Source organism: Anolis carolinensis, unplaced genomic scaffold, assembly GCF_035594765.1.
Source record: "Anolis carolinensis isolate JA03-04 unplaced genomic scaffold, rAnoCar3.1.pri scaffold_14, whole genome shotgun sequence".
NCBI lineage: Eukaryota > Metazoa > Chordata > Lepidosauria > Squamata > Dactyloidae > Anolis > Anolis carolinensis.
Genome location: NW_026943825.1, coordinates 8435675 through 8463160, shown reverse-complemented (window position 1 = coordinate 8463160; position 27486 = coordinate 8435675). Strand labels below are relative to the sequence as shown.

At 41.5% G+C, this 27486-nt stretch overlaps 2 protein-coding genes across 4 annotated transcripts in view; one reads left to right on the top strand and one right to left on the bottom strand.

Moving 5' to 3' along the window:
* Window positions 1-775: 775 nt before the first annotated feature.
* On the bottom strand, window positions 776-19930 carry yif1a (Yip1 interacting factor homolog A, membrane trafficking protein). Of its 3 annotated transcripts, none has more exons than XM_062964891.1 (10): window positions 18957-19930; window positions 17235-17512; window positions 15670-15741; window positions 12952-13172; window positions 11124-11228; window positions 10602-10680; window positions 7634-7691; window positions 6978-7133; window positions 5608-5701; window positions 776-4613 (listed from the first exon to the last, which is right to left on the bottom strand). In XM_062964891.1, exons 1-10 carry the CDS (start codon window positions 18962-18964, stop codon window positions 4464-4466), a joined length of 1221 nt encoding a protein of 406 aa, XP_062820961.1. In that variant the 5' UTR covers window positions 18965-19930; the 3' UTR covers window positions 776-4463. The 3 variants fall into 3 exon arrangements, with proteins under 3 accessions (XP_062820961.1, XP_062820962.1, XP_062820963.1); XM_062964892.1 differs by having other exon boundaries at window positions 17280-17512; XM_062964893.1 differs by lacking the exons at window positions 15670-15741; window positions 17235-17512; window positions 18957-19930 and adding an exon at window positions 15398-15538.
* tmem151a (transmembrane protein 151A) overlaps window positions 19919-27486 on the top strand; it is a 19691-nt gene continuing 12123 nt past the window's right edge. The window contains exon 1 of the mRNA XM_062964894.1: window positions 19919-20258. Within this exon, the coding sequence (XP_062820964.1) occupies window positions 20163-20258 (96 nt within the window). The 5' untranslated portion in view covers window positions 19919-20162. The remainder of the gene's footprint in view (window positions 20259-27486) is intronic.

Genomic DNA, 27486 nt, shown 5'->3' with positions numbered 1-27486 from the left:
ACCTGACCGTGAGCCCACAAAAGGCTGCAGATGGGGCCTTTCTGCCCGGGGCACTGATCCCTAGTTGTAACTAAGGATCAGGTTGTTTTCCTTGCATTAGAACCGTGGTTCTCCACCTTCCTAATGCCGCGAACCCTTAATCCAGTTCCTCATGTTGTGGTGACCCCCAACCATAACATTATTTTTGTTGCTACTTCATAACTGTCATTACCATTATGAATTGCAAATCGTAAGTATCCAGTAAATATTCAAATAATGAATCGTAAATATCTGATATGCAGGATGTATTTTCATTCTATGCAAAGCTGGACCAAAGCTGGCCAACTGTGATGACCCAAATCAATCTCCATATGGATGTACAGTAGAGTCTCGCTTAACCAATGTAAACGGGCCTGCAGAATAAGCGAATATGTTGGATAATAAGGAGAGATTAAGGAAAAGCCTATTAAACATCAAATGAGGTTATGATTTTACAAATTAAGCACCAAAACATCATGTTATACAACAAATTTGACAGAAAAAGTAGTTCAATACGCAGCAATGCTATGTAGTAATTACTGTATTTACAAATTTAGCATTAAAATATCATGATATATTGAAAACATTGACTACAAAAATGCGTTGGATAATCCAGAACGTTGGATAAGCGAGTATTGGATAAGTGAGACTCTACTGTATTTATGTTGGCTGGTTGGTTCCTGCAAGGACATATTTTTACAGCAAGTTGCGTGATGTGCAACAAACCCACGTTTTCCACCAAGCGGGTCCAACTTCCAAAGGTGAAAGAAATAGTTTATTCATCGCATTTCTCCAAGTATACACACATGAAGAGGGAATTGGTTAATATTACTATTTGAGAATATCAGGGTGGGCTTCTACCCCGGCATGGGCAAACATTGGCCCAGGTGTTTTGGACTCCCAACTCCCACCATTCCTGACAGCCTCAGGCCCCTTCCTTTTCCCCACCCTGGACCTTCCACAGATATATAGAGAAGCCTCTCATAGGATGGTAAAAGGGATTCGCTTTTACCTTCCTCAGGTGGGTAAGGTTTGTGAGAGTAGGCTTAAAACACTCATCAGTTCGAATGCTATTATCATTACCATCATCTTAGTAGACCACTAGCTAGACATGAGCCAACAGGGTGATGCAGCAGCTGAAAAAGCCAAGGGGTTCGTTTTTACCTTCCTCAGGTGGATCAGGTTTGTGAGAGTAGGCTTAAAACACTCGTCCGTTCGAATGCTATTATTATCATTACCTAAAAGGACAATGGGTTCCTCTAAACTATGAAGACCAAAATCCACTGCTTGTGGTGATATGAAAATAATCAAACAAACTCAATGTATATCCAAAGAACTCAATGTATATCCAAAAAACAGGACTGTCGCAATCGTATATAAGTAGAAATCAGTGGTTCTTCTCTTGAAGTATAAGGACAAGTTTTTCATGTGAGTAAATGTCCTATTCTTTATTATATGAGTAGACTCCAGTTTCCATATAACTTGACTCAAACCTGCAACCGGTTTCAATTCACAGGAGTCTTTGTCAGGCGGTTGGGTTTAAATAAACAGAAAAGGTTCAACTTTTAAGGCGAGAAGTTCACAATCAGTTTTCTGGGTAGGTGGATCAGCTTGTTTTTATTGCAAGGAGTTTTATTCTGTGGCGAGTATGGACATTTACTCACATGAAAAACTTGTCCTTATACTTCAAGAGAAGAACCACTGATTTCTATTTATATACGATTGGGACATTATTATCATCACCATCATCTTAGTAGACCACTAGCTAGACATGAGCCAATAGGGTGATGCAGCAGATAAAAAAAAAGTGGCTTGTTTTTACCTTTCGCAGGTGGGTCAGGTTTGTGAGAGTAGGCTTAAAACACTCGTCAGTTCGAATGCTATGTTTCCAAATTTCATAGCAAGCGGTGGAATATTTTGGGAGATATGATGTCCCTAACGGACGGACATTATACAGGGTGTCTGAAAAAGAACTCCTTATTTCACCATTTAATTAAATGGTGAAATAGGGAGTTTTTTCAAGCACCCTGTATTTTTATTTATATAGATGATTAGCAATAATAATAATAATAATAATAATAATAATAATCACAAAATGATCTCTTTGAGAAGACATGGAAACCATTTATGAGCTTCAGACGTCAAAGTAACGGCATCCAAACCATCAAATGACCCAGAAAACATTGTGGATGATCCATTAAGCAGCCAAGGGGGAAAAGGAAAGGGCCTGAGGCTGTTAGGAATGGTGGGAGTTGGAGTCCAAAACACCTGGAGGGAGGGCCCAAGTTGGCCTCTTCTAGCCCAATTTGATCCAATCTGGCTCGTGAACATCAAACATTCAAATATTATTATCCATAATTATCAGTCACCTCCAAACGAGCAAGATGGTTTCTCCTGTCTCCAGACCACAATACTTTGGGGACGATGGGAATCGCAGCCAAGTCTGTGTCACACGTTGCAGCAATGAAAGCTACGGCGAGGAGAGGAAAGTCACCTCCATCGCTACATTCCAGACTGAATTTCTTTCCTCCCAAATAAATATTTTGAAAAGCTCGAGAGGATGAGGAAAGTGTGGCACCAGCTTCTCACTCACATGTTTGTTGTGTTGCATGTGGGGTTCCCTCTTCTTCAGGCACTTGCTGAGAGATTGGTGGATATCGCAAAAGGGGGAGGAACCGTCCGCAAGGGAGAAAGCATTCCAAAAATGCCAAAAGCGTACCCTTAAACCCAGCTAAGTACTGGCCCAAAGCATTTCCTGAGTCTTCCCCGCTGTACAGCCATGTTCCCAAAGCATTCCCTCCTGATGTTTTGCCTGATATATAAACCTCACTTACTTAGTTGCGGTGAGTTTTCCGGGCTGTCTATGTCCCAGAAACATTCTCTCCTGATGTTTCTCTCCCATCTATGGCAGGCATCCCCAGAGGTTGTGAGGTATGACCACCTCTGAGTATGCCTGCCATAGATGTGGACAAAACGTCAGGAGAGAATGCTTCCGGAACGTGGCCAGACAGCAAGGAAAACTCACTGCTACTCAAAGTTCAGAAATATATACCTCACTTGCCTAGTTTCCAGCCGACCTCACAACCTCTGAGGATGCCTGCCATAGGTGGGGGCGAAATGTCAGGAGAGAATGCTTCCAGAACATGGCCGTACAGCCTGGAAAACTGACCGCAACCTAGTGATTCCGGCCATGCAAGCCTTCGATAATACACTCACTCACTTAGTTTCCAGCAGACCCCTCAAACTCTGAGGATGCCTGGCATAGATGCGGGCGAAACGTCAGGAGAGAATGCTTCCGGAACGTGACCAGACAGCTCGGAAAACTCAGCTACTCAAAGTTCAGAAATATATACCCCACTTGCCTAGTTTCCAACTGACCTCACAAACTCTGAGGATGCCTGCCATAGGTAGGGGCGAAATGTCAGGAGAGAATGCTTCCAGAACATGGCTGTACAGCCTGGAAAACTGACTGCAACCTAGTGATTCCGGCCAAGTAAGTAAGTAAGTTTCCAACAGACCCCTCAACCTCTGAGGATGCCTGGCATAGATACGGGTGAAACATCAGGAGGGAATGCTTCTGGAACATGGCCACACAGTTCGGAAAACTCATGAAAGCCTTCAATAAAATTTTCTGAGTCCTTTTGAAGTGTCTACTGCCATCTGCAGGCCATTATGAGTATAGCCCTAACATAGAGAGTTGGGTTGTGCCTTTTCCAAGCTGTACGACCATGTTCCAGAAGCATTCTCTCCTGACGTTTTGCCTGCATCTACGGCAGGCCTCCTCAGAGATTGTGAGGTCTGTTGGAAGCTAGGCAAGAGGGTGGGAGAAAGAAAGAACTCTTGTCTGTTTGAGGCAGGCGTGAAATGTTTCAATTGGCCACCTTGATGAGCATTGACTTTGCAGGTTTGGATTTAGTAGAATGGGAATGAAACACAAAACATATATATATGAACGATAAAACCCATGTGGGTTGTGCAACAGTGGCCTAAGTTGTGAACAAGAGAATGTCAAGTCTTTACTGCTCAAAACTGAAACAAAAACGCCCAAGCCCTATCCATGTCTACTCCAAACAAAAGCCAGATCCAATCTGTTTTCCCAAATTGGAAGAAGCAAAGGTAGGGAGAAAAGAGACGGAGAAAGGAGGCTGATCCAGGGGACAAATTATACTCCTGATTCCTATCAGTCCTGAGAAAGTTCTGAGTAAAGAGAAATGAAACAGACCGAGACTCTCGCACCTTTGGGCCAGTACAGAGCCTGGGATGTGGTAGGCGTGGTGTCGCTACTTCCTAACTTCGCATCTCTGATTGTTTTCCTCCTCCAAAGACCGTCAAGGACGATACTGAAGACACGGAGCACATACTCTGAAATCTGGCAGAGACAAGCCGCACATGTCCCCAGTTTCCAAAGGGCAGTCCCATAGTCCAGCACCTGACTCCGCCGGGTTTCAATGCACCAGCTGCACCGTCAGCCAATAGAGGATCAGGGGCTGGAAGGCCGCGGCCGCAAGAGTCACATACATCTGCGCCCGCCCGCTGGGTCGGCTTAGCCCCTCTTGCACCATCGAAGGGAGGATCTTCATCCGCAAGGAACGTACCTGAGAAAGGTTGGGACTCTTAGGATTTTCTGGGTCTTAGGGAAAACTACCCAGAGAATCCAAAATATGCAAAAGCAGGATACTTTTGGTTGGGCATTCAGCTCACAGCAAGCAGAGTGTGAAGTAGGATTTTCTGGGTCTTAGGGAAAACTACCCAGAGAATCCAAAACACACAAAAGCAGGATACTTTTGGTTGAGAATTCAGCTCACAGCAAGCAGAGTGTGAAGTAGGATTTCTGGGTGGTAAGGAAAACTATACAGAAACAGCAGAGAACCCAAAAGACGCAAAAGCAGGAAATTTTGGTTGAGAATTCAGCTCACAGCAAGCACAGCATGAAGCAGGATTTTCTGGGTGGTAGGGGAAACTACAAAAACAGCAAGAGAATCCAAAACACACAAAAGCAGGATACTTTTGATTGAGAATTCAGCTCACAGCAAGCAGATCATGAAGTAGGATTTTCTGGGTGGTAGGGGAAACTATACAAAAACAGCAAGAGAATCCAAAACACACAAAAGCAGGATACTTTTCATTGAGAATTCAGCTCACAGCAAGCAGATCATGAAGTAAGATTTTCTGGGTGGTAGGGAAAACTACACAGAAACAGCAGAGAATCCAAAACACACAAAAGCAGGATACATATGGTTGGGCATTCAGCTCACAGCAAGCAGAGCGTGAAGTAGGATTTTTGGGGTGTTATGGAAAACGACCCAAAAACAGCAGAGAATCCAAAATATGCAAAAGCAGAATACTTTTGGTTGGGCTTTCAGCTCACAGCAAGCAGCTGCATTAAAATCTTGTCAATCAAGAGGCTGACAGTTCGAAGCACAGGCCCCCAAATAGAGGTTTGTAACATTAGGACTGCACAAATAGCTAAAAAAGCAACTTTTTAAAAAACTTCTCAAAAATGGAGGAAAGTCACCCTAAAAATGTCATAACAACAGCTAATTCAGAGGCCGACTCCATCATAATCTTTTCCCACGTGAAAGTACTCACCATGAAATACATCAGGGCACAAGAGGCCCAGGCCCAGGCTATATAATACCCGTTGCTGCCGAAGATCAAGCCGCCTATCACAGCAAGGATCATCCTAGAAAATAGAAAGGGGTCACTGAATAGAGTAGCCATGACTCTACTATTGTTATTATCATTACCATCATCTTAATAGACCACTAGCTAGACATGAGCCAACAAGGTGATGCAGCAGCTGAAAAAGCCAAGGGGTTTGTTTTTACCTTTCTTAGGTGGGTCAGGTTTGTGAGAGTAGGCTTAAAACACTCGTCAGTTTGAATGCTATGTTGTGTCCAAATTTCATAGCAATCGGTGGATTAGTTTGGGAGATATGATGTCCCTAATGGATGGACATTATATTTTTATTTATATAGAGCAGGGGTCCCCAAACTAAGGCCCGGGGGCTGGATGCGGCCCTCCGAGGTCATTTACCTGGCCCCTGCCCTCAGTTTTATAATATAATATATTGTATATACATATAATATTGATAATAATATTATAATGTAATACAATATAACACTAATAGTAATACCATATAATAATATTAATTCTATATTACATATAATATTACTATATTATATTACAGTATAGTGGTATAGTTCAATAAAGTAATATATAATGCTAATATTGTGTTATGCTAATAATATAATATATTGTATGTACATATAATTTGTAAGCCACTCTGAGTCCCCTTTGGGGTGAGAAGGATGTGATACAAATGTAGTAAATAAATGCAGCAAATAAATAAATAAATAAATAAATACATTTTAGACTTAGGCTTGCCCAAAGTTTGAAATGACTTGAAGGCACACAACAACAACAACAACAACAACAACAACAACCCTAATTAACTTGATTATCTCATTGGCCAGAAGCAGGAGTACACTTCCCATTGAAATCCTGATAAATGTATGTTGGTTAAAATTATTTTTATTTTTAAATATTATATTGTTCTTTCAATGTTGTTGTTTGTTTGTTTTTGCACTACAAATAAGACATGTACAGTGTGCATCGGAATTTGTTTGTATTTTTTTTTTCAAATGATAATCCGGCCCATCAACAGTCTGAAGGATTGTGGACCGGCCCCCGGCTTAAAAAGTTTGAGGACCCCTGATATAGATTAGCAATAATAATAATAATCACAAAATGATCTCTTTGAGAAGATATGGAAGCCATTTATTAGCTTCAGGAGTCAAAGTAACGGCAAACCCAAACCACCCAATGACCCAGAAAAGATTGTGGACGATCGATTAGGAACTACATTACAATAATTATATGTAATGGATGGAAGTGGAACAAGCAGAGATGGCTTTTAATGAAGGATGGGAGGGGGAGGTAATAGATCTGGGACTTACCCGACATATTTGTAGCCGCAGTAAGCCAACAAGTCGAATGTGCCGAGGTCGCTGTGAACCGTGGCCAAGTAGAGGCCCAGGAGGAGCGCAAGGACTTCGATGACCACCCACACAAAGGCGGTGCTGGCGCACATCCCAAGCACCTCCGGAGAAAACCTGGAAGGAGAAGCCATGTTTCTCACAACAGACACATTACTGGATGCCTTCCATCAAATCCCAGAGTTGGAAGAGTGCTAACCCTTCCTTGTGCTATCCAGAGCTAAATTTATTATTATATAATGTATAAATGTATTATTATTATTATTATTATTATTATTATTATTATTATTATTATTATTATTATTATTATTATATGTATGTTGCTTGGTTTATCCAAGCCACACTGAGTCCCCTATCGGGTGAGAAGGGCGGGATACAAGTACTGTAATAAATAATAAAATTGTAATAAATAAATATCCCACAAAGGCTCCTCCATGGCTTGATGGATCTAGACCAAATGTGGCCTCCAGACCCATCATTGTCCTATGTAAAATAGGGTGACTTCGCATGAAAATGCATTTTTTGCCCCCAAACATTCTCTCCACATGAATACTCTTATTTGGAAATGTATTCCCAATAACTGCCAAAAAGATGTGGATGGACGCTCAGACTCTTACCTCTTCTGTAGACCAAGGGCCATCCCGGCCAACAGAATATAGGTGATAAAGGCCATACCTGAAGGGGAGTTTCAAAAAATATACATTCTTTTGAAGCTTAAGATCACAAAAGCACAAAAAAAATCAAGTGTCAAATTCTAAACACACACACACACATATATATAAATGCTTTAGCCTATACAGGCATACACATATACATAGCTGTATGTTTTTCGGTATGTATATATGGATCTTTTTTTTTTCCTTTTTCCTTTCTCTTTTCTGTTCAATCTTACACGATTCTTCCCTATTTGCTTTTTTTTGTTGCTCTGTTTTCATGAGTTTTTATATGTAATTGGAAAATCATAAATAAAATGTTAAAAAAATGTTCTGACCATTTCTGCCTTAAAGTAAACAGCGAAACTAAACACCCAAAACCCATGAAACGGCCACAAAAGACATGGTCATCCCCGCTGTGTTCAGACATCAAAAAAAACAAGAAAAATAAAGTCCTAATTAGAGGGAGAGGAATAATTGTTTTTTTTCCCCCATTGCTGCCAGTTAAAAGGCTAAGCTCTGCCCACTTTGTCTCCTAGCAATCCACTCAGCCATTTAATGGCGCCCAGGGCCGCTTCAATCAGGCCTCTTCCACACTGCCTATAAAATACGGATTATCTGATTTGAACTGGATTATATGGCAGTGTAGACTCAAGGCTCTTCCACACATTGAAATATTTATAATATACTATATTATATTTTATTATATTATGTGTAATATCTTGAAAGAAACCACATAATATCTTCAAAGACATATTAAATATATATGTATACACACACGTATTGCAAGATTTATTATAATATGCTATATTTTGTATTATGCGCAATATCATCTAAGAAACAAAGTAATCTATTCAAAGAGATATTAGATTATATATATACACACACACACACACACACACACATATATATATAAAATAGATTGCAATATTTATTATAGTATAATATACTGTATTATATTTTATTATATTATGCATACCCTGTTTCCCTGAAAATAAGACATCCCCAGAAAATAAGACCTAGTAGAAGTTTTGCTGAATTGCTAAATATAAGGCCTCCCCCGAAAGTAAGACCTAGTAAAGTTTTTGTTTGGAAGCATGCAGGATCGATAAATGTACATACCATAGATTGTTGTACATGGAAATAAAGGTAGTAACAAGAAGTAATAATAATAATAATAATAATAATAGAACTTTATTCTTGTATCCCACCTCCATCTCCCAGAAGGGACTCAGGGCAGCTTACACAGGGACAAGCCCAACAGCAACATAAATTTACATACAAACAGAAATTTAAAACAGTAATTTAAAAACAGTATAGCAATAAAATATAATATGGACATTCTTGAAAGGGTTCACAGTTTGGTTACGCTGGTTTGTGATGACAACTACTGTACAGTAGATAATAAATTTTCATTTTTTAAAAAATTCAACCATAAATTTGAATGTATGTGGAAAAATAATACATCCCCTGAAAATAAGACCTAGCGCATCTTTGGGAGCAAAAATGAATATAAGACACTGTCTTATTTTTGGGGAAACAGGGTAGTATCATCAAAGAACCCACATAGTATCTTCAAATATATTATACACACACACACACACACACACACACACATATAAAATATACTGTATATATTCGAGTATAAGCCGAGTTTTTCAGCCCTTTTTTAGGACTGAAAAAGCCCCCCTCGGCTTATACTTGGGTTAGGGTCCTTGTTGGCTTATATTCGAGTCAGCTTATACTCAAGTATATATAGTACATTTATTATGTTTCTCTATTATTATTGGTATTATTACATTTATTATTTTACTCTATTTATTATTATTACATTGATTATTTCACTCTATTAATATTGTTACTATTACATTTATTTTCCTCAATTTTTATTATTATTAATACATTTATTATTTCACTCAATACAATTATTGTTACATTTATTATTTTAATCTATTATTATTAAAAGGATACATAAGCACATTTACATTGAAGATGAGAATAATCATTTGATCAGAGTTGGACAGTCTTATCTTAAATTTGAGCTTTATCTAAATATTCAAAAACATTTAACCTACCAATGCCTCAATTAATGTAATGTTATTGGTATCTATTTTTACTTCTGAAATTTACCACCCTCGGCTTATACTGGAGTCAATGTTTTCCCAGTTTTTTTGTGGTAAAATTAGGTGCCTCGGCTTATATTCGGGTCGGCTTATACTCGAGTATATACAGTAATTATTCAAAGATATATATATATATATATATATATATATATATATATATATATATATATTACATTGCAATATTTATTATAGTATAATATACTGTATTATATTTTATTATATTATGCATAGTATCATCAAAGAACCCACATAATATCTTCAAGTATATTATATATATATACACACACACATATTATATATAATAGGTAAAGGTAAAGGTTTCCCCTGACGTTAAGTCCAGTCGTGTCTGACTCTGGGGGTTGGTGCTCATCTCCATTTCTAAGCCAAAGAGCTGGCGTTGTCCATAGACACCTCCAAGGTCATGTGGCCGGCATGACTGCATGGAGCGCCGCTGAGCTGCTGAACTTGCAGACCAAAGGGTCCCAGGTTCAAATCCCAGGAGTGGAATGAGCACCCACTCTCAGCCCCAGCTCCTGCCAACCTAGCAGTTGGAAAACATGCCAATGTGAGTAGATCAATAGGTACCGCTCTGGCGGAAAGGTAAGGGCGCTCCATGCAGTCATGCTGGCCACATGACCTTGGAGGTGTCTACGGACAACGCTGGCTCTTCGGCTTAGAAATGGAGATGAGCACCAACCCCAAGTCGGTCACGACTGGACTTAACATCAGGGGAAAACCTTCACCTTTATATATATAATACATTGCAATATTTATTATAATATATTTATACACAGTATCTTTGTACTCACTTGGAATATAGAGGTCGGGCGCATTGACATCCTGCCTGGGCGTGAGAGGCAAGTCGCGATGGTAGCGGACCTCCCAGTTCTGAAAGAAGACCACCACATCTGTGGGTAGACTATCAGAGACCTCCTGCCTGGATGGAGCTCGTTTTGAAATAGTGACGCATTGCATTTCAACTCCCAAATGACAAAAGTCAACCCCCCCCCCCCCCGCAACCCCAATTTGGGCGTATCAGGTATTTGTGCCAAATGTGATCCAGTGAATGAAAATACATCCTGCATATCAAATATTTACATTACGATTCATAACAGTAGTAAAATTACAGTTATGAAGTAACAACGAAAATAATGTTATGGTTGAGGATCATCACAATATGAGGAACTGTATTAGGAAGGTTGAGAACCACTGCCTTAAACAGACAAAGCAAGATCAATTTTAATAGTGGTCAGACCCCATTTGCAACAGTAGGCCTCCCCATTCTCTAAAACCCAAGAATTTCAAATTGAAGATATAAAATGCCTCTCTACCTGGTGCATGTAAGGGAAAACCAGAAGAGCCAGCTTCTTCATCACGTATGTAGTGTCCACTGCAAAGAAGTACTTCAACTTGTTAATGGACATGAACCGGTGGATCTGATGAGTGGAAGCAAGAGCCAAAGACAGGGCTGAAGAGGTGAGAGCGTTCACTCCTACTTAAGTGTCTGCACATCCATATATTACTTCAAGTGCTGTATTTCATTGATTTGAAGACACTTTCCCACCATATAAGTATCTCGAATAATAGGGTGCTTTTATATATTAATTATTATTATATAATATTAATTATACATTATATATTATTATTTTATATATTAATTATATATTACATGTAATATGACTGTAGTATAGTGGCATAGTACAATATAGTAATATATAATGCTAATATTGTGCTATTATATGTATATTGTATATACATATAATATTGATAATAATATTATAATGTAAAACAATATAATAATAATACACAGGCCGGGCTGTGGCGCAGGCTGGATAGCAAGCCAGCTGCAACAAATCACTCTGACCAAGAGGTCATGAGTTCGAGGCCAGCCCATGCCTGCGTCTTGTCTCTGTCTCTGTTCTATGTTATGGCATTGAATGTTTGCCTTTATGTGTGCAATATGATCTGCCCTGAGTCCCCTTCGGGGTGAGAAGGGCGGAATATAAATGCTGTAAATAAATAAATATTATAATTGTATATTATATATTACATGTAATATTTCTAATAATATTGCAGTATAGTGGCATAGTACAATATAATAATAATACACTATTATAATTGTATATTATATATTACATGTAATATTTCTAATAATATCGCAATATAGTGGCCTAGTACACTATAGTAATATTGTGCTATGCTAATAATATAATATATTGTATGGACATAGAATATTGATCATAATATTATCATGTAATACAACATAATACACTATAATAATCGTATATAATATATTATGTGTAATATTACTAATAATATAACATATTGTATATACATATAGTATTGATAATATTATAATGTAAAACTATAATAATACACTATTATAATTGTATATTATATATGTAATATTTCTAATAATATCGCAATATAGTGGACTAGTACACTATAGTAATATTGTGCTATGCTAATAATATAATATATTGTATGGACATAGAACATTGATCATAATATTATCATGTAATACAACATAATACACTATAATAATCGTATATAATATATTATGTGTAATATTACTAATAATATAACATATTGTATATACATATAGTATTGATAATATTATAATGTAAAACTATAATAATACACTATTATAATTGTATATTATATATGTAATATTTCTAATAATATCGCAATATAGTGGACTAGTACACTATAGTAATATTGTGCTATGCTAATAATATAATATATGGTGCTATGCTAATAATATAATAATATAATATATTCTATGTATGGACATAGAATATTGATCATAATATTAAAATGAAATACAATGTAATACTAACAATAATACACTATAATAATTGTATATTATATATTATGTGTAATATTACTAATAATATTGCAGTATAGTGGTAATATATACTGTGCTATGCTAATAATATATTGTATATACATATAGTATTGATAATAATATTATAATGTAATATAATACACTATTATAATTGTATATTATATATTACATGTAATATTTCTAATAATATTGCAGTATAGTGGTATAGTACAATATAGTAATATATAATGCTAATAGGATGCTATGCTAATAATATAATATATTGTATGTACATATAACTTGTAAGCTGCTGTGAGTCCTGCTGCACTCACCTCCTTGTGCATGATATCTTTGCCTTGGGATGCGATGCTGGTGCCGTAGGCCATGGCGACGTTGGCCACGGGGTCTGCAAAGATCTGGTTGAAGCCCATGTCGATTCCTGGGGTGGGGTACCCCGCCTGCGGCAGGCCATAGGTCGAACTGGTGTCGTCAAACAGTTGGGGGGCATCCGGGCTCTGCGGCATTGGAGGGACCCTCGTCCTGTGTTTGGAACCTGCAGAAGGAGGCACAACAAAGAGGAGTTGTGTCTGCTGCTTAGTTTACATCTAAAGTGGGTCCCAGCAACTACAACTCCCAATATGTTGAGCCGATAAATTCACCTGAGGAAGACCTAGAGTCGAAAGCGGTTGTGTTATCCGTGCTTGTCAGTTCAAAACATTGATTTTACAAGCTACAAGTTTATGTATAGAACACACACTGTTCAAGTTAGAAATTATTCAGATGTACAGAGCAATACCATTGCAACTGGAAATGCTGTACCAATCATATTTTATGTAATACTGATATATACTGTATATAATAGTAGATCTATCACTGACATTGTATATCTTTGTGTTTGTGGGCAAACATTGATTTGGCATTGAATTTGGCTTTCGATTAATAACAGCAGCATCAATTATCACCATCTTAGAACTCAATGACAGACCAGTTATCAGATTCGAAATGCGCCAACTGTGTATTTATATGCATATTTTTATCTTTTTAAAAAATATGTTTTTATTATAAATACCAGTGGAATAATAACAAAATCCATCACCATTTCAATATGCACTGCATATTTTTATCAATGTTTAATGTATTTAATGTTTAACGGATTGAATTGCCTGTAATATTTTTATACTGTGTTTTATTGTAAGCCGCCCTGGGTGAGAAGGGCGGGATATAAGTATTGTAATAAATAAATAAATAAATTTTGCCGTTATTATGTAGCAAACTGCTCTGAGTCCCCCCCAGGGGTGAGGAAAAACAGTATATAAATAAAGTAAATAATAATAACAGTAATAATAATAATACACTACCAGTACATTATACTATTATTACTATAAAAATACTAATACAGTACCAGCATATTATTACTATAATAACAATAATAATAATAATAATAATAATACACTACCAGTATAATATACTATTATTACTATAATAATACAGTACAGTACCAGTGTATTATATTTACTATAATAATAATAAAGGTAAAGGTTTCCCCTGACGTTAAGTCCAGTCGTGTCCGACTCTGGGGGTTGGTGCTCATCTCCATTTCTAAGCTGAAGAGCCGGCGTTGTCCATAGACACCTCCAAGGTCATGTGGCCAGCATGACTGCATGGAGCGCCGTTACCTTCCCGCTGGAGTGGTACTTATTGATCTACTCACATTTGCATGTTTTCGAACTGCTAGGTTGGCACTCTGGTCCCTGGATTCGAACCTGGGGCCTTTCAGTCTGCAAGTTCAGCAACTCAGTGCTTTAATACACTGTGCCACCAGGGGCATAATACAGTACCAGTATTAATATATTACTGGTAATATAATATTACTATTATTACGATAATAATAATAATACGCTACCAGTATATCATACTATTATTACGATAATAATAATAGACTACCAGTATATTATACTATTATTACCATAATAATAATAATTACCAGTATATTATACTATTATTACTATAATAATAATAATAATAATACACTACCAGTATTTTAGGCTATAATAATAACATACTATAGTGTACTATTATCACAAGTTGTGGTACATATAATATACAGTAGAGTCTCAGTTATCCAAGACTCGGTTATCCAAGGTTCTGGATTATCAAAGGCATTTTTATAGTCAATGTTTTCAATATATCGTTATATTTGGTGCTAAATTCGTAAATACAGTAATTACAACATAACATGACTGCGTATTGAACTACTTTTTCTGTCAATTTTGTTGTATAACATGAAGTTTTGGTGCTTAATTTGTAAAATCATAACCTAATTTGATGTTTAACAGGCTCTTCCTTAATCCCTCCTTATTATCCAAGATATTCGCTTATCCAAGCTTCTGCCGGCCCGTTTAGCTTGGATAAGTGAGACTCTACTGTATAATATTACAACATTATTAATACAGTGTACTAAAGCTCCCAGAATTCCTGGCCACTGGGCAAGCTGGCGAGGGAGGCCCAAAGGTCGAGTTTAACTCAACGCCAAAGTGCAGTACTCCCACTTTGGGGCCCCTCAGGCGTTTTGGACTTCAACTCCCAGAATTCCCGGCAGTTCTTCAAAGCGGCGGGGGCTTCTGGGAGTTGAAGTCCGCAACGCCTGGAGGCCCTCAGGCTGGGGCCTAATGGCCTATGACAGTGCTGCTGGGCCCGGGCCCGCTGGCTTGGGCCCTCAGGGGCCTTGTCTCCCTCGGAGACCCCTCCGCCCGCTCCCCTGCCCCTCGCCCGCCCTACCTGGGGCCCCGTAGCCCGGCGGGTAGGCCATGCTTTCGCCCCGCTTCCAAACTCCAAGCAACTCCTCAGCGGCGCCCGAGCCACGTCCTCAGAGCATAGTAAGCTCCGCCCCTCGCCTTCCATTGGCTCCCTCTATGCGGGCCTTGCCGCGGATTGGTAGGAGGCCTATCCATCTCTCGCAGCTCTTCCAAAGGGGCGGGGCTTACCCTGTAAGTGGGGAAAAGACAGCGCCGTCCTAGGGCGCATGCGCGGGGAGAAGTTGACTTATTTACCTGTTGGTTTGCAAACTGAAAGCCTTGATTCCAAATCACCTGGAAGGACCAGAGTCAAAAACACTGGGGAATCTGTGGTGGAGGAAAAACAGAAAATCTAGAATGAAATTGTCCCTCCACTTGGGTGGTGGGCAGGATGGTGTTTGTGGAGGATGGGTTCAATGGGTTGCTGATCTGAAGGCTGCGGATTCAAATCCACGAGAAAGGGTGAGCTCCCATCCGTCAGCTCTAGCTTGCCGGGACATGAGAGAAGCCTCCCAGCAGGACGGTAACACATCCAGGCAACATCCCCTGGTATTTTGAATAAAATGTTTTGTTTTGGCTCCCAGCCCTAGAAATATACCGTATATTCTCAAGTATATGCCGACCCGAATATAAGCCAAGGCACCTACTGTATATACTCGAGTATAAGCCAAGGCATCTACCGTATATACTTGAGTATAAGCCAACCCGAATATAAGCTGAGACACCTACTGTATATACTCGAGTTTAAGCCGACCCGAATATAAGCCGAGGCACCTACCGTATATACTCAAGTATAAGCTGACCCAAATATAAGCCGAGACACCTACTGTATATACTCGAGTATAAGCCGACCTGAATATAAGCCGAGGCACCTACTGTATATACTCGAGTATAAGCCGACCCGAATATAAGCCGAGGCACCTACTTTATATACTCGAGTATAAGCCGACCCGAATATAAGCCGAGGCACCTACTTTATATACTCGAGTATAAGCCGACCCGAATATAAGCCGAGACACCTACAGTATATACTCAAGTATAAGCCGACCCAAATATAAGCCGAGACACCTACTGTATATACTCGAGTATAAGCCGACCCGAATATAAGCCGAGGCACCTACTGTATATACTCGAGTATAAGCCGACCCGAATATAAGCCGAGGCACCTACTGTATGTACTCGAGTATAAGCCGACCCGAATATAAGCCGAGGCACCTACTGTATATACTCGAGTATAAGCCGACCCGAATATAAGCCGAGGCACCTACTGTATATACTCGAGTATACGCTGACCCGAATATAAGCTGAGACACTTACTGTATATACTCGAGTATAAGCTGACCCGAATATAAGCCGAGGCACCTAATTTTAACACAAAAGAACTGGGAAAACATTGACTCCAGTATAAGCCCAGAGCGGTAAATTTCAGAAATAAAAACAGATACCAATAAAATTACATTAATTGAGGCATTGGTAGGTTAAATGTTTTTGAATAAAGCTCTAATTTAAGATAAGATTGTCCAACTCTGATCAAATCATTATTCTCATCTTCTTCAATGTAAATGTGCTTATGTATCCTTATAATAATAATAGAGTAAAATAATGCATGCAATAATAATAATAAATAAGGAAAATAATACATGTAATAATAAATAGAGTAAAATAATAAAGTTAATAATAATAAGATCAGAGTGAAATAATAAATGTATTAATAATAATAATAATAATAGAGTGAAATAAATGTAATAGTAGCAACAATAATAGAGAAAAATAATAAATGTAGTCATACCAATAATAATAGAGAAAAATAATAAATGTACCATATATTCTCGCGTATAAGCTGATCCAAATATAAGCCAACCTGCCTCGTGTCATGTTACAGGGTCCCCAGGCCTCCTCCTCCTTCTTCCCAGCAAATGACGTCCTTCTTCTGCCTTTTCCTTCCAAAATGCTTCTCTGCCATCTGTGCTCAGAGACCGCAGCGGCATCAAATCCTTCAGGACACCTCAAATGTGCACACGAGAGCATATGGCGTGATTTCACGTGGCTGGAAAACTCACACGTCTGAGGCTGGAGGGATGGGATATTATATTTCCGCCTGGGAGAAAGAAGGGGGTTGGACTGGATGCCCCTTGGGGTCCCCTCCCATCTTTCATATCTAATAGTCAGTTAATATATAATCTTCCAATTGTAGGAGGCTGGCTGGCCATCTGTCAAGAGGGCTTGGATGGTGCCTTCCTTGATAACTGAAGGAGTTTGGACTTGAAGGCCTTTGGGTTTCACTCCTAACTCTAATGCAATACAGACTGCGTGGCCATGATAATAATAATAGTAATAATAATAATAATAATAAAATTGCACAGACAGACTACAAACAGAGGCACAACTATGTGGCCCAAATGATTCATTGGAACTTATGCCTCAAGTACCACCTTCCAGCAGCAAAGAACTGGTGGGATCACAAACCTGCAAAAGTATTGGAATATGAGCACGCAAAGATACTGTGGGACTTCCGAATCCAGACTGACAAAGTTTTGGAACACAACACACCAGACATCACAGTTGTGGAAAAGAACAAGGTTTGGATCATTGATGTTGCCATCCCAGGTGACAGTCGCATTGACGAAAAACAACAGGAAAAACTCAGCCGCTCTCAGGACCTCAAGACTGAACTTCAAAGACTCTGGCAGAAACCAGTGCAGGTGGTCCCGGTGGTGATGGGCACACTGGGTGCCGTGCCAAAAGATCTCAGCCGGCATTTGGAAACAATAGACATTGACGAAATCACAATCTGTCAACTGCAAAAGGCCACCCGACTGGGATCTGCACGCATCATCCGAAAATACATCACACAATCCTAGACACTTGGGAAGTGTTCGACTTGTGATTTTGTGATATGAAATCCAGCATGTCTATCTTGTTTGCTGTGTCATACAATAAAATAATAATAACAATAATAACAATAATAATAATAATAATAATAATAATAATAACAACTTTATTTTCATATCCCGCTCCCATCTACCCAGATGGGCCTCGGGGCGGCTCACATGAGGACAAGCCCAGTTTCAACATACAATAAAATTCAGCATAATTAAACCAATGAAAAACAAGTAAAATAGTATAAACATACAAACCAGCATAAAACATCAACATCAAAATAATCTGAACATAATATACAAACTGTAAGATAAAATTCAGTAGACTCTACAAGAGGGAATTAAGGATCTCATTACAGAGTTCAATCAATAAGAGTGGAGTGTGATAAAGTGCAGTAGTTGTGGCAACTAATAACTAACCGGATAACTAATAACCAAGCCATCTGTTGGGAGGGCTTGAGTGGTGCCTTCTGTGGGTTGGACTGGATGTCCTTTGGGGTCCCCTTCCAACTCGCATGTATAATAACCCACCTGGCTATCTGCCTTGCATAAGCGGTTTGGACTGGATGGCCCTTGGGGTTTCTACCAATTGTATAAGGCTGTATAAGGCTGCCGGGAGGGCTTGGATGGGTCCCCTTCCAACCCATGTGTATAATAGCTCACCTGGTCATCTGCCGGGAGGGCTTTGATAGTGTCTTCCTTGATGGCAGAAGGGCGCTGGACTGGATATCCTGCTTGGCCCTCTTCCTAGCACAATGGGGTCAGACTGGATGGCCCTTGTGGCCCCCTCCCACCTCTAATGTATAATTAATGTATAATCTTCCAATTGTAGGAGGCTGGCTGGCCATCTGTCGGGGAGGGGGGGTGGCTTGGATGGTGCCTTCCTTTGATGGCAGAAGGGGGCTGGGCTGGATGTCCTTTGGGGTCCCCTCCCACCTCTCATGTTTAATAGCCAGTTAATGTATAATCTTCCAACTGTAGGAGGCTGGCTGGCCATCTGTCAAGAGGGCTTGGATGGTGCCTTCCTTGATAGTGGAAGGGGTTTGGACTGGAAGGCCTTTGGGTTTCCCTCCTAATTCTAATGTAATACAGACTGCGTGGCCATCTGTTGGGAGGGCTTGGGTGGTGCCTTCTGTTATAGTAGAAGGGGGTTGGACTGGATGTCCTTTGGGGTCTCTTCTAATTATATGAGGCTGGCTGGCCATCTGTCGGGAGGGCTTGGGTGGTGCCTTCCTTTTATGGCAGAAGGGGCTGGACTGGATGTCCTTTGGGGTCTATGAGGCTGGCTGGCCATCTGTCGGGAGGGCTTGTGTGGTGCCTCCCTTTTATGTATCCAATTGCATGTGGCTGGCTGGCCATCTGTCGGGAGGGCTTGTGTGGTGCCTCCCTTTTATGTATCCAATTGCATGTGGCTGGCTGGCCATCTGTCGGGAGGGCTTGTGTGGTGCCTCCCTTTTATGTATCCAATTGCATGTGGCTGGCTGGCCATCTGTCGGGAGGGCTTGTGTGGTGCCTCCCTTTTATGTATTCAATTGCATGTGGCTGGCTGGCCATCTGTCGGGAGGGCTTGTGTGTTATGTTAGAGTGGGGCTGGACTGGATGTCCTTTGGGGTCTCATGAATTGTATGTGGCTGGCTGGCCATCTGTCGGGGGGGCTTGGAGAGTGTCTTCCTTGGTGGCAGGCGGGGCTGGGCTGGATGTCCTCGGGGGCCCTTCCTCCCGGAGAGGCCCCGGCGCCTCTTTGCGGCCGCTAGGCGGAGGGCGGAGCCGCGTCGGAGGCTGCGAGAGCGGCAGGCAGGCAGGCAGGCTCCGGTGGCTCCGTGCGCGTGTCGGGGGCGCCCAGGATGCTCGGGGGCCCCGGGGGGAGCCATGTCTCGCGCGGGGGACGCCGAGGACCCGCCCCAGCCTCCCGGGGCCGGGGAGCTGCCCACGCTCACGCCGGCCGGGGGTCCGCCCCGCGAGGAGGTAAGAGACAAAGACCGGGAACCTCCTCCTCCTCCTCCGCCGCCGCCTCCTGGCTCCCCGCAGCGCCCTCCGCCACTTTCTCCCCGCACTCCTCGCCCCTTTCGGGGTCTCTCCTGAGCCTCCTCCTCCCCTTGGAGTCCGTATGGGGATCGGGACCAGGGAGGGGAGGCGAGGCTGCTGGCCACCCGCCCTCCCCCTCCCTCCCTCCCTCCCTCCCTCCCGCCCTTCCTCCCGAAGTTCTGCATTGCGGCTCCTTCTGCCTCTTCTTCTTCTCCTTCCCCGCCTTCCTTGGAGCCGCGGCGAGGAAGGAGGCCACGAAGGGGGTCCGGGGTGGGCGGCAAAAGGGGACCAGAAAGGGAGAAAGAGGGAGGGAAGCCACCTCCTCGTCCTGGCCTCCTTCCTCTTCCTCCTCTTCCTCCCGCTCACCTCTCTGTCCCCAGTGCCATCATCAGCTCCATGGGGTCTACACAGGGTCCAGATCCACATCCTTGTAGTCATCTAGATAGTGTCCACAGAGGGTCTGGAATCCACATCATTATCATCATCTAGATGGGGTCTACATAGGGTCCAGATCCACATCCTTGTAGTCATCTAGATAGGGTCCACATAGGGTCTGGAATCCACATCATTATCATCATCTAGATAGGGTCTACATAGGGTCCAGATCCACATCCTTGTAGTCATCTAGATAGGGTCCACATAGAGTCTGGAATCCACATCATTATCATCATCTAGATGGGGTCTACATAGGATCCAGAATTCACATCACCATCATCATCTAGATGGAGTCTACATAGGGTCTGGAATCCACATCATTATCATCATCTAGATGGGGTCTACGTAGGGTCCAGATCCACATCATTATCATCATCTAGATGGGGTCTACATAGGGTCCAGATCCACATCCTTGTAGTCATCTAGATAGTGTCCACATAGGGTCTGGAATCCACATCAGTATCATCATCTAGATGGGGTCTACATATGGTCCAGATCCACATCCTTGTAGTCATCTAGATGGGGTCTACATAGGGTCTGGAATCCACTTCATTATCATCATCTAGATGGGGTCTACATAGGGTCTGGAATCCACATCATTATCATCATCTAGATGGAGTCTACATAGGGTCTGGAATCCACATCACCATCATAATCTAGATGGGGTCTACATAGGATCCAGATCCACATCCTTGTAGTCATCTAGATAGGGTCCACATAGGGTCTGGAATCTACATCATTATCATCATCTAGATGGGGTCTTCACAGGGTCCAGATCCACATCCTTGGAGTCATCTAGATGGGGTCTACATAGGGTCCAGAATCCACATCACTATCATCATCTAGATAGGTTCTACATAGCGTCTGGAATCCACATCATTATCATCATCCAGATGGGGTCTACATAGGGTCCAGATCCACATCCTTGTAGTCATCTAGATAGGGTCTACATAGGGTCTGGAATCCACATCATTATCATCATCTAGATGGGGTCTGCATAGAGTCCAGAATCCACATCACCATCATCATCTAGATAGGGTCTACATAGGGTCTGGAATCCACATCATTATCATCATCTAGATGGGGTCTGCATAGGATCCAGATCCACATCATTATCATCATCTAGATGGGGTCTGCATAGGATCCAGATCCACATCATTATCATCATCTAGATGGGGTCTGCATAGAGTCCAGAATCCACATCACCATCATCATCTAGATAGGGTCTACATAGGGTCTGGAATCCACATCATTATCATCATCTAGATGGGGTCTGCATAGGATCCAGATCCACATCATTATCATCATCTAGATGGGGTCTACATAGGGTCCAGATAGGGTCTCAATGTGGATCAATTGAGGGGAATAATTATGATAATGACGACGACGATGTGGATTACAGACTCTATTTAGGCCCCATCTAGAGCCTCATCATCATCTCATTTGATCCATATCATCATCATCATGCAGATGGGGTCTACATAGGGTCCAGAATCCACCAACATCATTATTTCCCTGAATTGATCCATATCATCATCATCATCATCATCATCATCATCATCATCATCATCATCATCATCCAGATGGGGTTTAGATACGGTCCGGAATCTACATCCTCATAATCATCCAGATGGGGTCTAGATAGGGCCTGGAATCCACATCATCATCATTATTTCCCTCAATTGATCCACATCATCATCATCATCATCTAGATGGGGTCTAGATAGGTTCCGGAATCCACATCACCATCATCATCTAGATAGGGTCTACATATGGTCCAGAATCTACATCCTCATAATCATCCAGTTGGGGTCTACATAGGGTCTGGAATCCACATCATCATCTAGATGATAGCATTCCTCAAGGAGGTGACAGGGTAGGAATAAGGTATAAATTGAGGGAAATTATATTATTATTATTATTATTATTATTATTATTATTATTATTATTATTATTATTATTATATTATGACACAGCAAACAAGATAGATATGCTGGATTTCGTATCTCAAAATCACAAGTCAAACACTTCCCAAGCGTCTAGGACTGTGTGATGTATTTTCGGATGATGCGTAGGGCGGCCTTTTGCAGTTGGCAGATTGTGATTTTGTCAATGTCTGTTGTTTCCAAATGCCGGCTGAGATCTCTTGGCACGGCACCCAGTGTGCCCATCACCACCGGGACCACCTGCACTGGTTTCTGCCAGAGTCTTTGCAGTTCAATCTTGAGGTCCTGATAGCGGCTGAGTTTTTCCTGTTGTTTTTCGTCACCTGGGATGGCGACATCAATGATCCAAACCTTTTTCTTTTCCACAACTGTGATGTCTGGTGTGTTGTGTTCCAGAACTTTGTCAATCTGGATTCGGAAGTCCCACAGTATCTTTGCGTGCTCATTTCCCAATACTTTTGCAGGTTTGTGATCCCACCAGTTCTTTACTGCTGGGAGGTGGTACTTGAGGCATAAGTTCCAATGGATCATTTGGGCCACATAGTTGTGCCTCTGTTTGTAGTCTGTCTGTGCGATTTTCTTACAGCAGCTGAGGATATGATCAATGGTTTCGTCGGTTTCCTTGCACAGTCTGCATTTTGGGTCATCAGCTGATTTTTCGATCTTGGCCTGAATTGCCTTTGTTCTGATGGCTTGCTCCTGGGCTGCAAGGATCAGGCCTTCTGTCTCCTTCCTTCTTCAGGGTCCCATTCGTGAGCCAGAGCCAGGTCTTCTCCTTGTCAGATTTTCCTTCAGTTTTGTCAAGGAACTTTTCATGCAATGTTTTGTTGTGCCAGCTGTCAGCTCTAGTTTGTAGTGCTGTTTTCTTGCACTGATTCTTTGTCTGCTGTGCTTTGAGGAGTTTCTGATTTTTGACTTCAATCAAAGCAGGTTCTTCCCTTTGCTTTCCATCTTCTGCCAGGGCATGTTCTTCTTCTTTGACTGCTTGTTTGACTTGTAAGAGTCCTCTGCCCCCTGATCTTCGAGGCAGATATAGCCGGTCAACATCACTGCGAGGGTGCAGTGAGTGATGAATGGTCATGAGTTTTCTTGTTTTTCTGTCCAAATTGTCCAGTTCCGCCTGTGTCCAGTTTATGATGCCAGCAGTATATCTTATGACAGGTATGGCCCAGGTGTTTATGGCCTTGATGGTGTTGCCTCCATTGAGCTTGCTTTTGAGAATTTTTCTGACCCTTTGTGTGTATTCTTTGCTGACCACAGTTTTCACATGTTCATGCTTGATGTTGTCCAGCTGTAATATGCCCAGATATTTATAGGCCTCTGGCTGGTGACACTTGATTGTTTGGCCATTAGGCATATTTATGCCCTCAGTTTCAGTGATTTTTTCCTTTCTTCAATGCCACTGTCGAACATTTGTCCAAACCGAACTCCATGTTGATATCAGTGCTAAAAATTCGGACAGTGTTGGTCAGAGACTGGATTTCAGTTTCCGTTTTCCCATACAGCTTCAGGTCATCCATGTACATCAGATGCGAAATTTTGTGAGAATTCTTAGATGTTTGGTAGCCGAGATTTGTTTTTTGTAAGATTATTGACAGAGGGATCATGGCAATAATGAAAAGCAGAGGGGACAATGAGTCTCCCTGGAAAATTCCTCTCCTGATGTTGACAAGTCCATAGCTTTCATTTCCAACAAACAGTTCAGTTTTCCAGTTATTATTATTATTATTATTATTATTATTATTATTATTATTATTATTATTGCAAGGAGGAGAGAGGATTCAAAGGAGGTATAGGGTCTAAACTGAGGGAAATAATAATAATAATAATAATAATAATAATAATAATAATAATAATAATAACAACAACAACAACTCAGAAGACAGGGGAATTCCAGACAGGTAACAATCAGGGCCGGCTAACACCTCCCAACAAAGGGTTCCCCCAGGCAGGAAGCAGGCAGACTTTGAAGCTGCAAGGCGATTCAATGCTAATCAAGCTGGCCAATGGCAACATTCGTCACCTGGAATGAGGCATGTGTTCTGAGCAAAACAGTTCTGTTCTCTACCCGCCCCACCCCACCCCACCCCCCGCCATTCAAGCGCACACCATTTCCCAATATAACGCCATTACCGGCAACGGATGGGTTGCTTGAAGGCGATCCTCTGCATTTGCACTTGGCCACTTTCCCGGGAGGCTTTTACCCAAGGAGCAAAGGGCCGGAAAGAAACAACAGGGAGAACTATACAGTATTAGCTTGGGCACTTGCCATTGCCCAGCCCATTTTTTAATTGTACCAAATGCATACGATTGTGGGTGAACTACAACTCCCATCCTGCCAGGTTAACCCCCTGAAAGTCCACCAGTACTTAAACGTTTGTGATGTTGGGCTAGTTTGCTCTGGATGCAACATGGGTGGGTTGAGTGTGCTCTCTGGCTGGAGGGTGAACTACAACTCCCACTAGGCTGAGCCGGTCCTCTCCAACCCCTCCAGTAGGTTGAGTTAGTCCTGGGGGTTCTGTGTGCCAAGTTTGGTCCCGGTCCATCATTGGTGGAGGTCTCAGTTTCTCTGGTTGTGGGTGAACTACAACTCCCAGAAAGGAAGGTAAGTTCCCTAACTCCTCCAGGAATCACATTTCGGCATATCAGGATTAGTAGGACATGTTCACGGCGCTTTCTATAACTGGGGTGTCTGTGGTGGAGGAAATACATGAAATCTAGGATGAAATTGTCCCCGTAGGAAAGCCTTCCCTTGAGTGGTGGGCAGGATAATAATAATAATAATAATAACAATAACAATAATAATAATAATAATAGAAGACCTGGCTCTGGCTCACGAATGGGACCCTGAAGAAGGAGACAGAAGGCCTGATCCTTGCAGCCCAGGAGCAAGACATCAGGACAAAGGCAATTCAGGCCAAGATCGAAAAATCACTGATATCAACATGGAGTTTGGTTTGGACAAATGTTCGACAGTGGCATTGAAGAAGGGAAAAATCATGGAAAGTGAGGGCATCAATATGCCCAATGGCCAAACAATAAAGTGTCACCAGCCAGAGGCCTATAAATATCTGGGCATATTACAGCTGGACAACATCAAGCATGAACGTGTGAAAACTGTGGTCAGCAAAGAATACACACAAAGGGTCAGAAAAATTCTCAAAAGCAAGCTCAATGGAGGCAACACAATCAGGGCCATAAACACCTGGGCCATACCTGTCATAAGATAGACTGCTGGCATTATAAACTGGACACAGGCGGAACTGGACAATTTGAACAGAAAAACAAGAAAACTCATGACCATTCATCATTCACTGCACCCTCGCAGTGATGTTGACCGGCTATATCTGCCTCGAAGATCAGGGGGCAGAGGACTCTTACAAGTCAAACAAGCAGTCAAAGAAGAAGAACATGCCCTGGCAGAAGATGGAAAGCAAAGGGAAGAACCTGCTTTGATTGAAGTCAAAAATCAGAAATTCCTCAAAGCACAGCAGACAAAAAACCAGTACAAGAAAACCGCACTACAAACTAGAGCTGACAGCTGGCACAACAAAACACTGCATGGAAAGTTCCTTGACAAAATTGAAGGAAAAGCTGATAAGGAGAAGACCTGGCTCTGGCTCACAAATGGGACCCTGAAGAAGGAGGCAGAAGGCCTGATCCTTGCAGCCCAGGAGCAAGACATCAGGACAAAGGCAATTAAGGCCAAGATTGAAAAATCAGCTGATGACCCAAAATGCAGACTGTGCAAGGAAACCAACGAAACCATTGATCATATCCTCAGCTGCTGTAAGAAAATCGCACAGACAGACTACAAACAGAGGCACAACTATGTGGCCCAAATGTTTCATTGGAACTTATGCCTCAAGTACCACCTCCCAGCAGCAAAGAACTGGTGGGATCACAAACCTGCAAAAGTCTTGGAAAATGAGCACGCAAAGATACTGTGGGACTTCCGAATCCAGACTGACAAAGTTCTGGAACACAACACACCAGACATCACAGTTGTGGAAAAGAACAAGGTTTGGATCATTGATGTTGCCATCCCAGGTGACAGTCGCATAGATGAAAAACAACAGGAAAAACTCAGCCGCTATCAGGACCTCAAGATTGAACTTCAAAGACTCTGGCAGAAACCAGTGCAGGTGGTCCCGGTGGTGATGGGCACACTGGGTGCCGTGCCAAAAGATCTCAGCCGGCATTTGGAAACAATAGACATTGACAAAATCACCATCTGCCAACTGCAAAAGGCCACCCAACTGGGATCTGCACACATCATCAGAAAATACATCACAGAGTCCTAGACACTTGGGAAGTGTTCGACTTGTGGTTTTGCGAAACGAAATCCAGCATATCTATCTTGTTTGCTGTGCCATACAACGTCGTTGTGTTGATAATAATAATAATAATAATAATAATAATAATAATAATAATAATAATAATAATGTGGAGGACCTTGGCAGGGCTCTTGGGCATGTTCATGGCACTCTCTATAACTGGGGTGTCTGTGGTGGAGGAAATACATGAAATCTAGGATGAAATTGTCCCCATAGGAAAGCCTTCCCTTGAGTGGTGGGCAGGATAATAATAATAATAATAATAATAATAATAATAATAATAATAATAATAATGTGGAGGACCTTGGCAGGGCTTTTGGGCATGTTCATGACACGCTCTATAACTGGGGTGTCTGTGGTGGAGGAAATACATGAAATCTAGGATGAAATTGTCCCTGTAGGAAAGCCTTCCCTTGGGTGGTGGGTAGGATAACAACAACAACAACAACA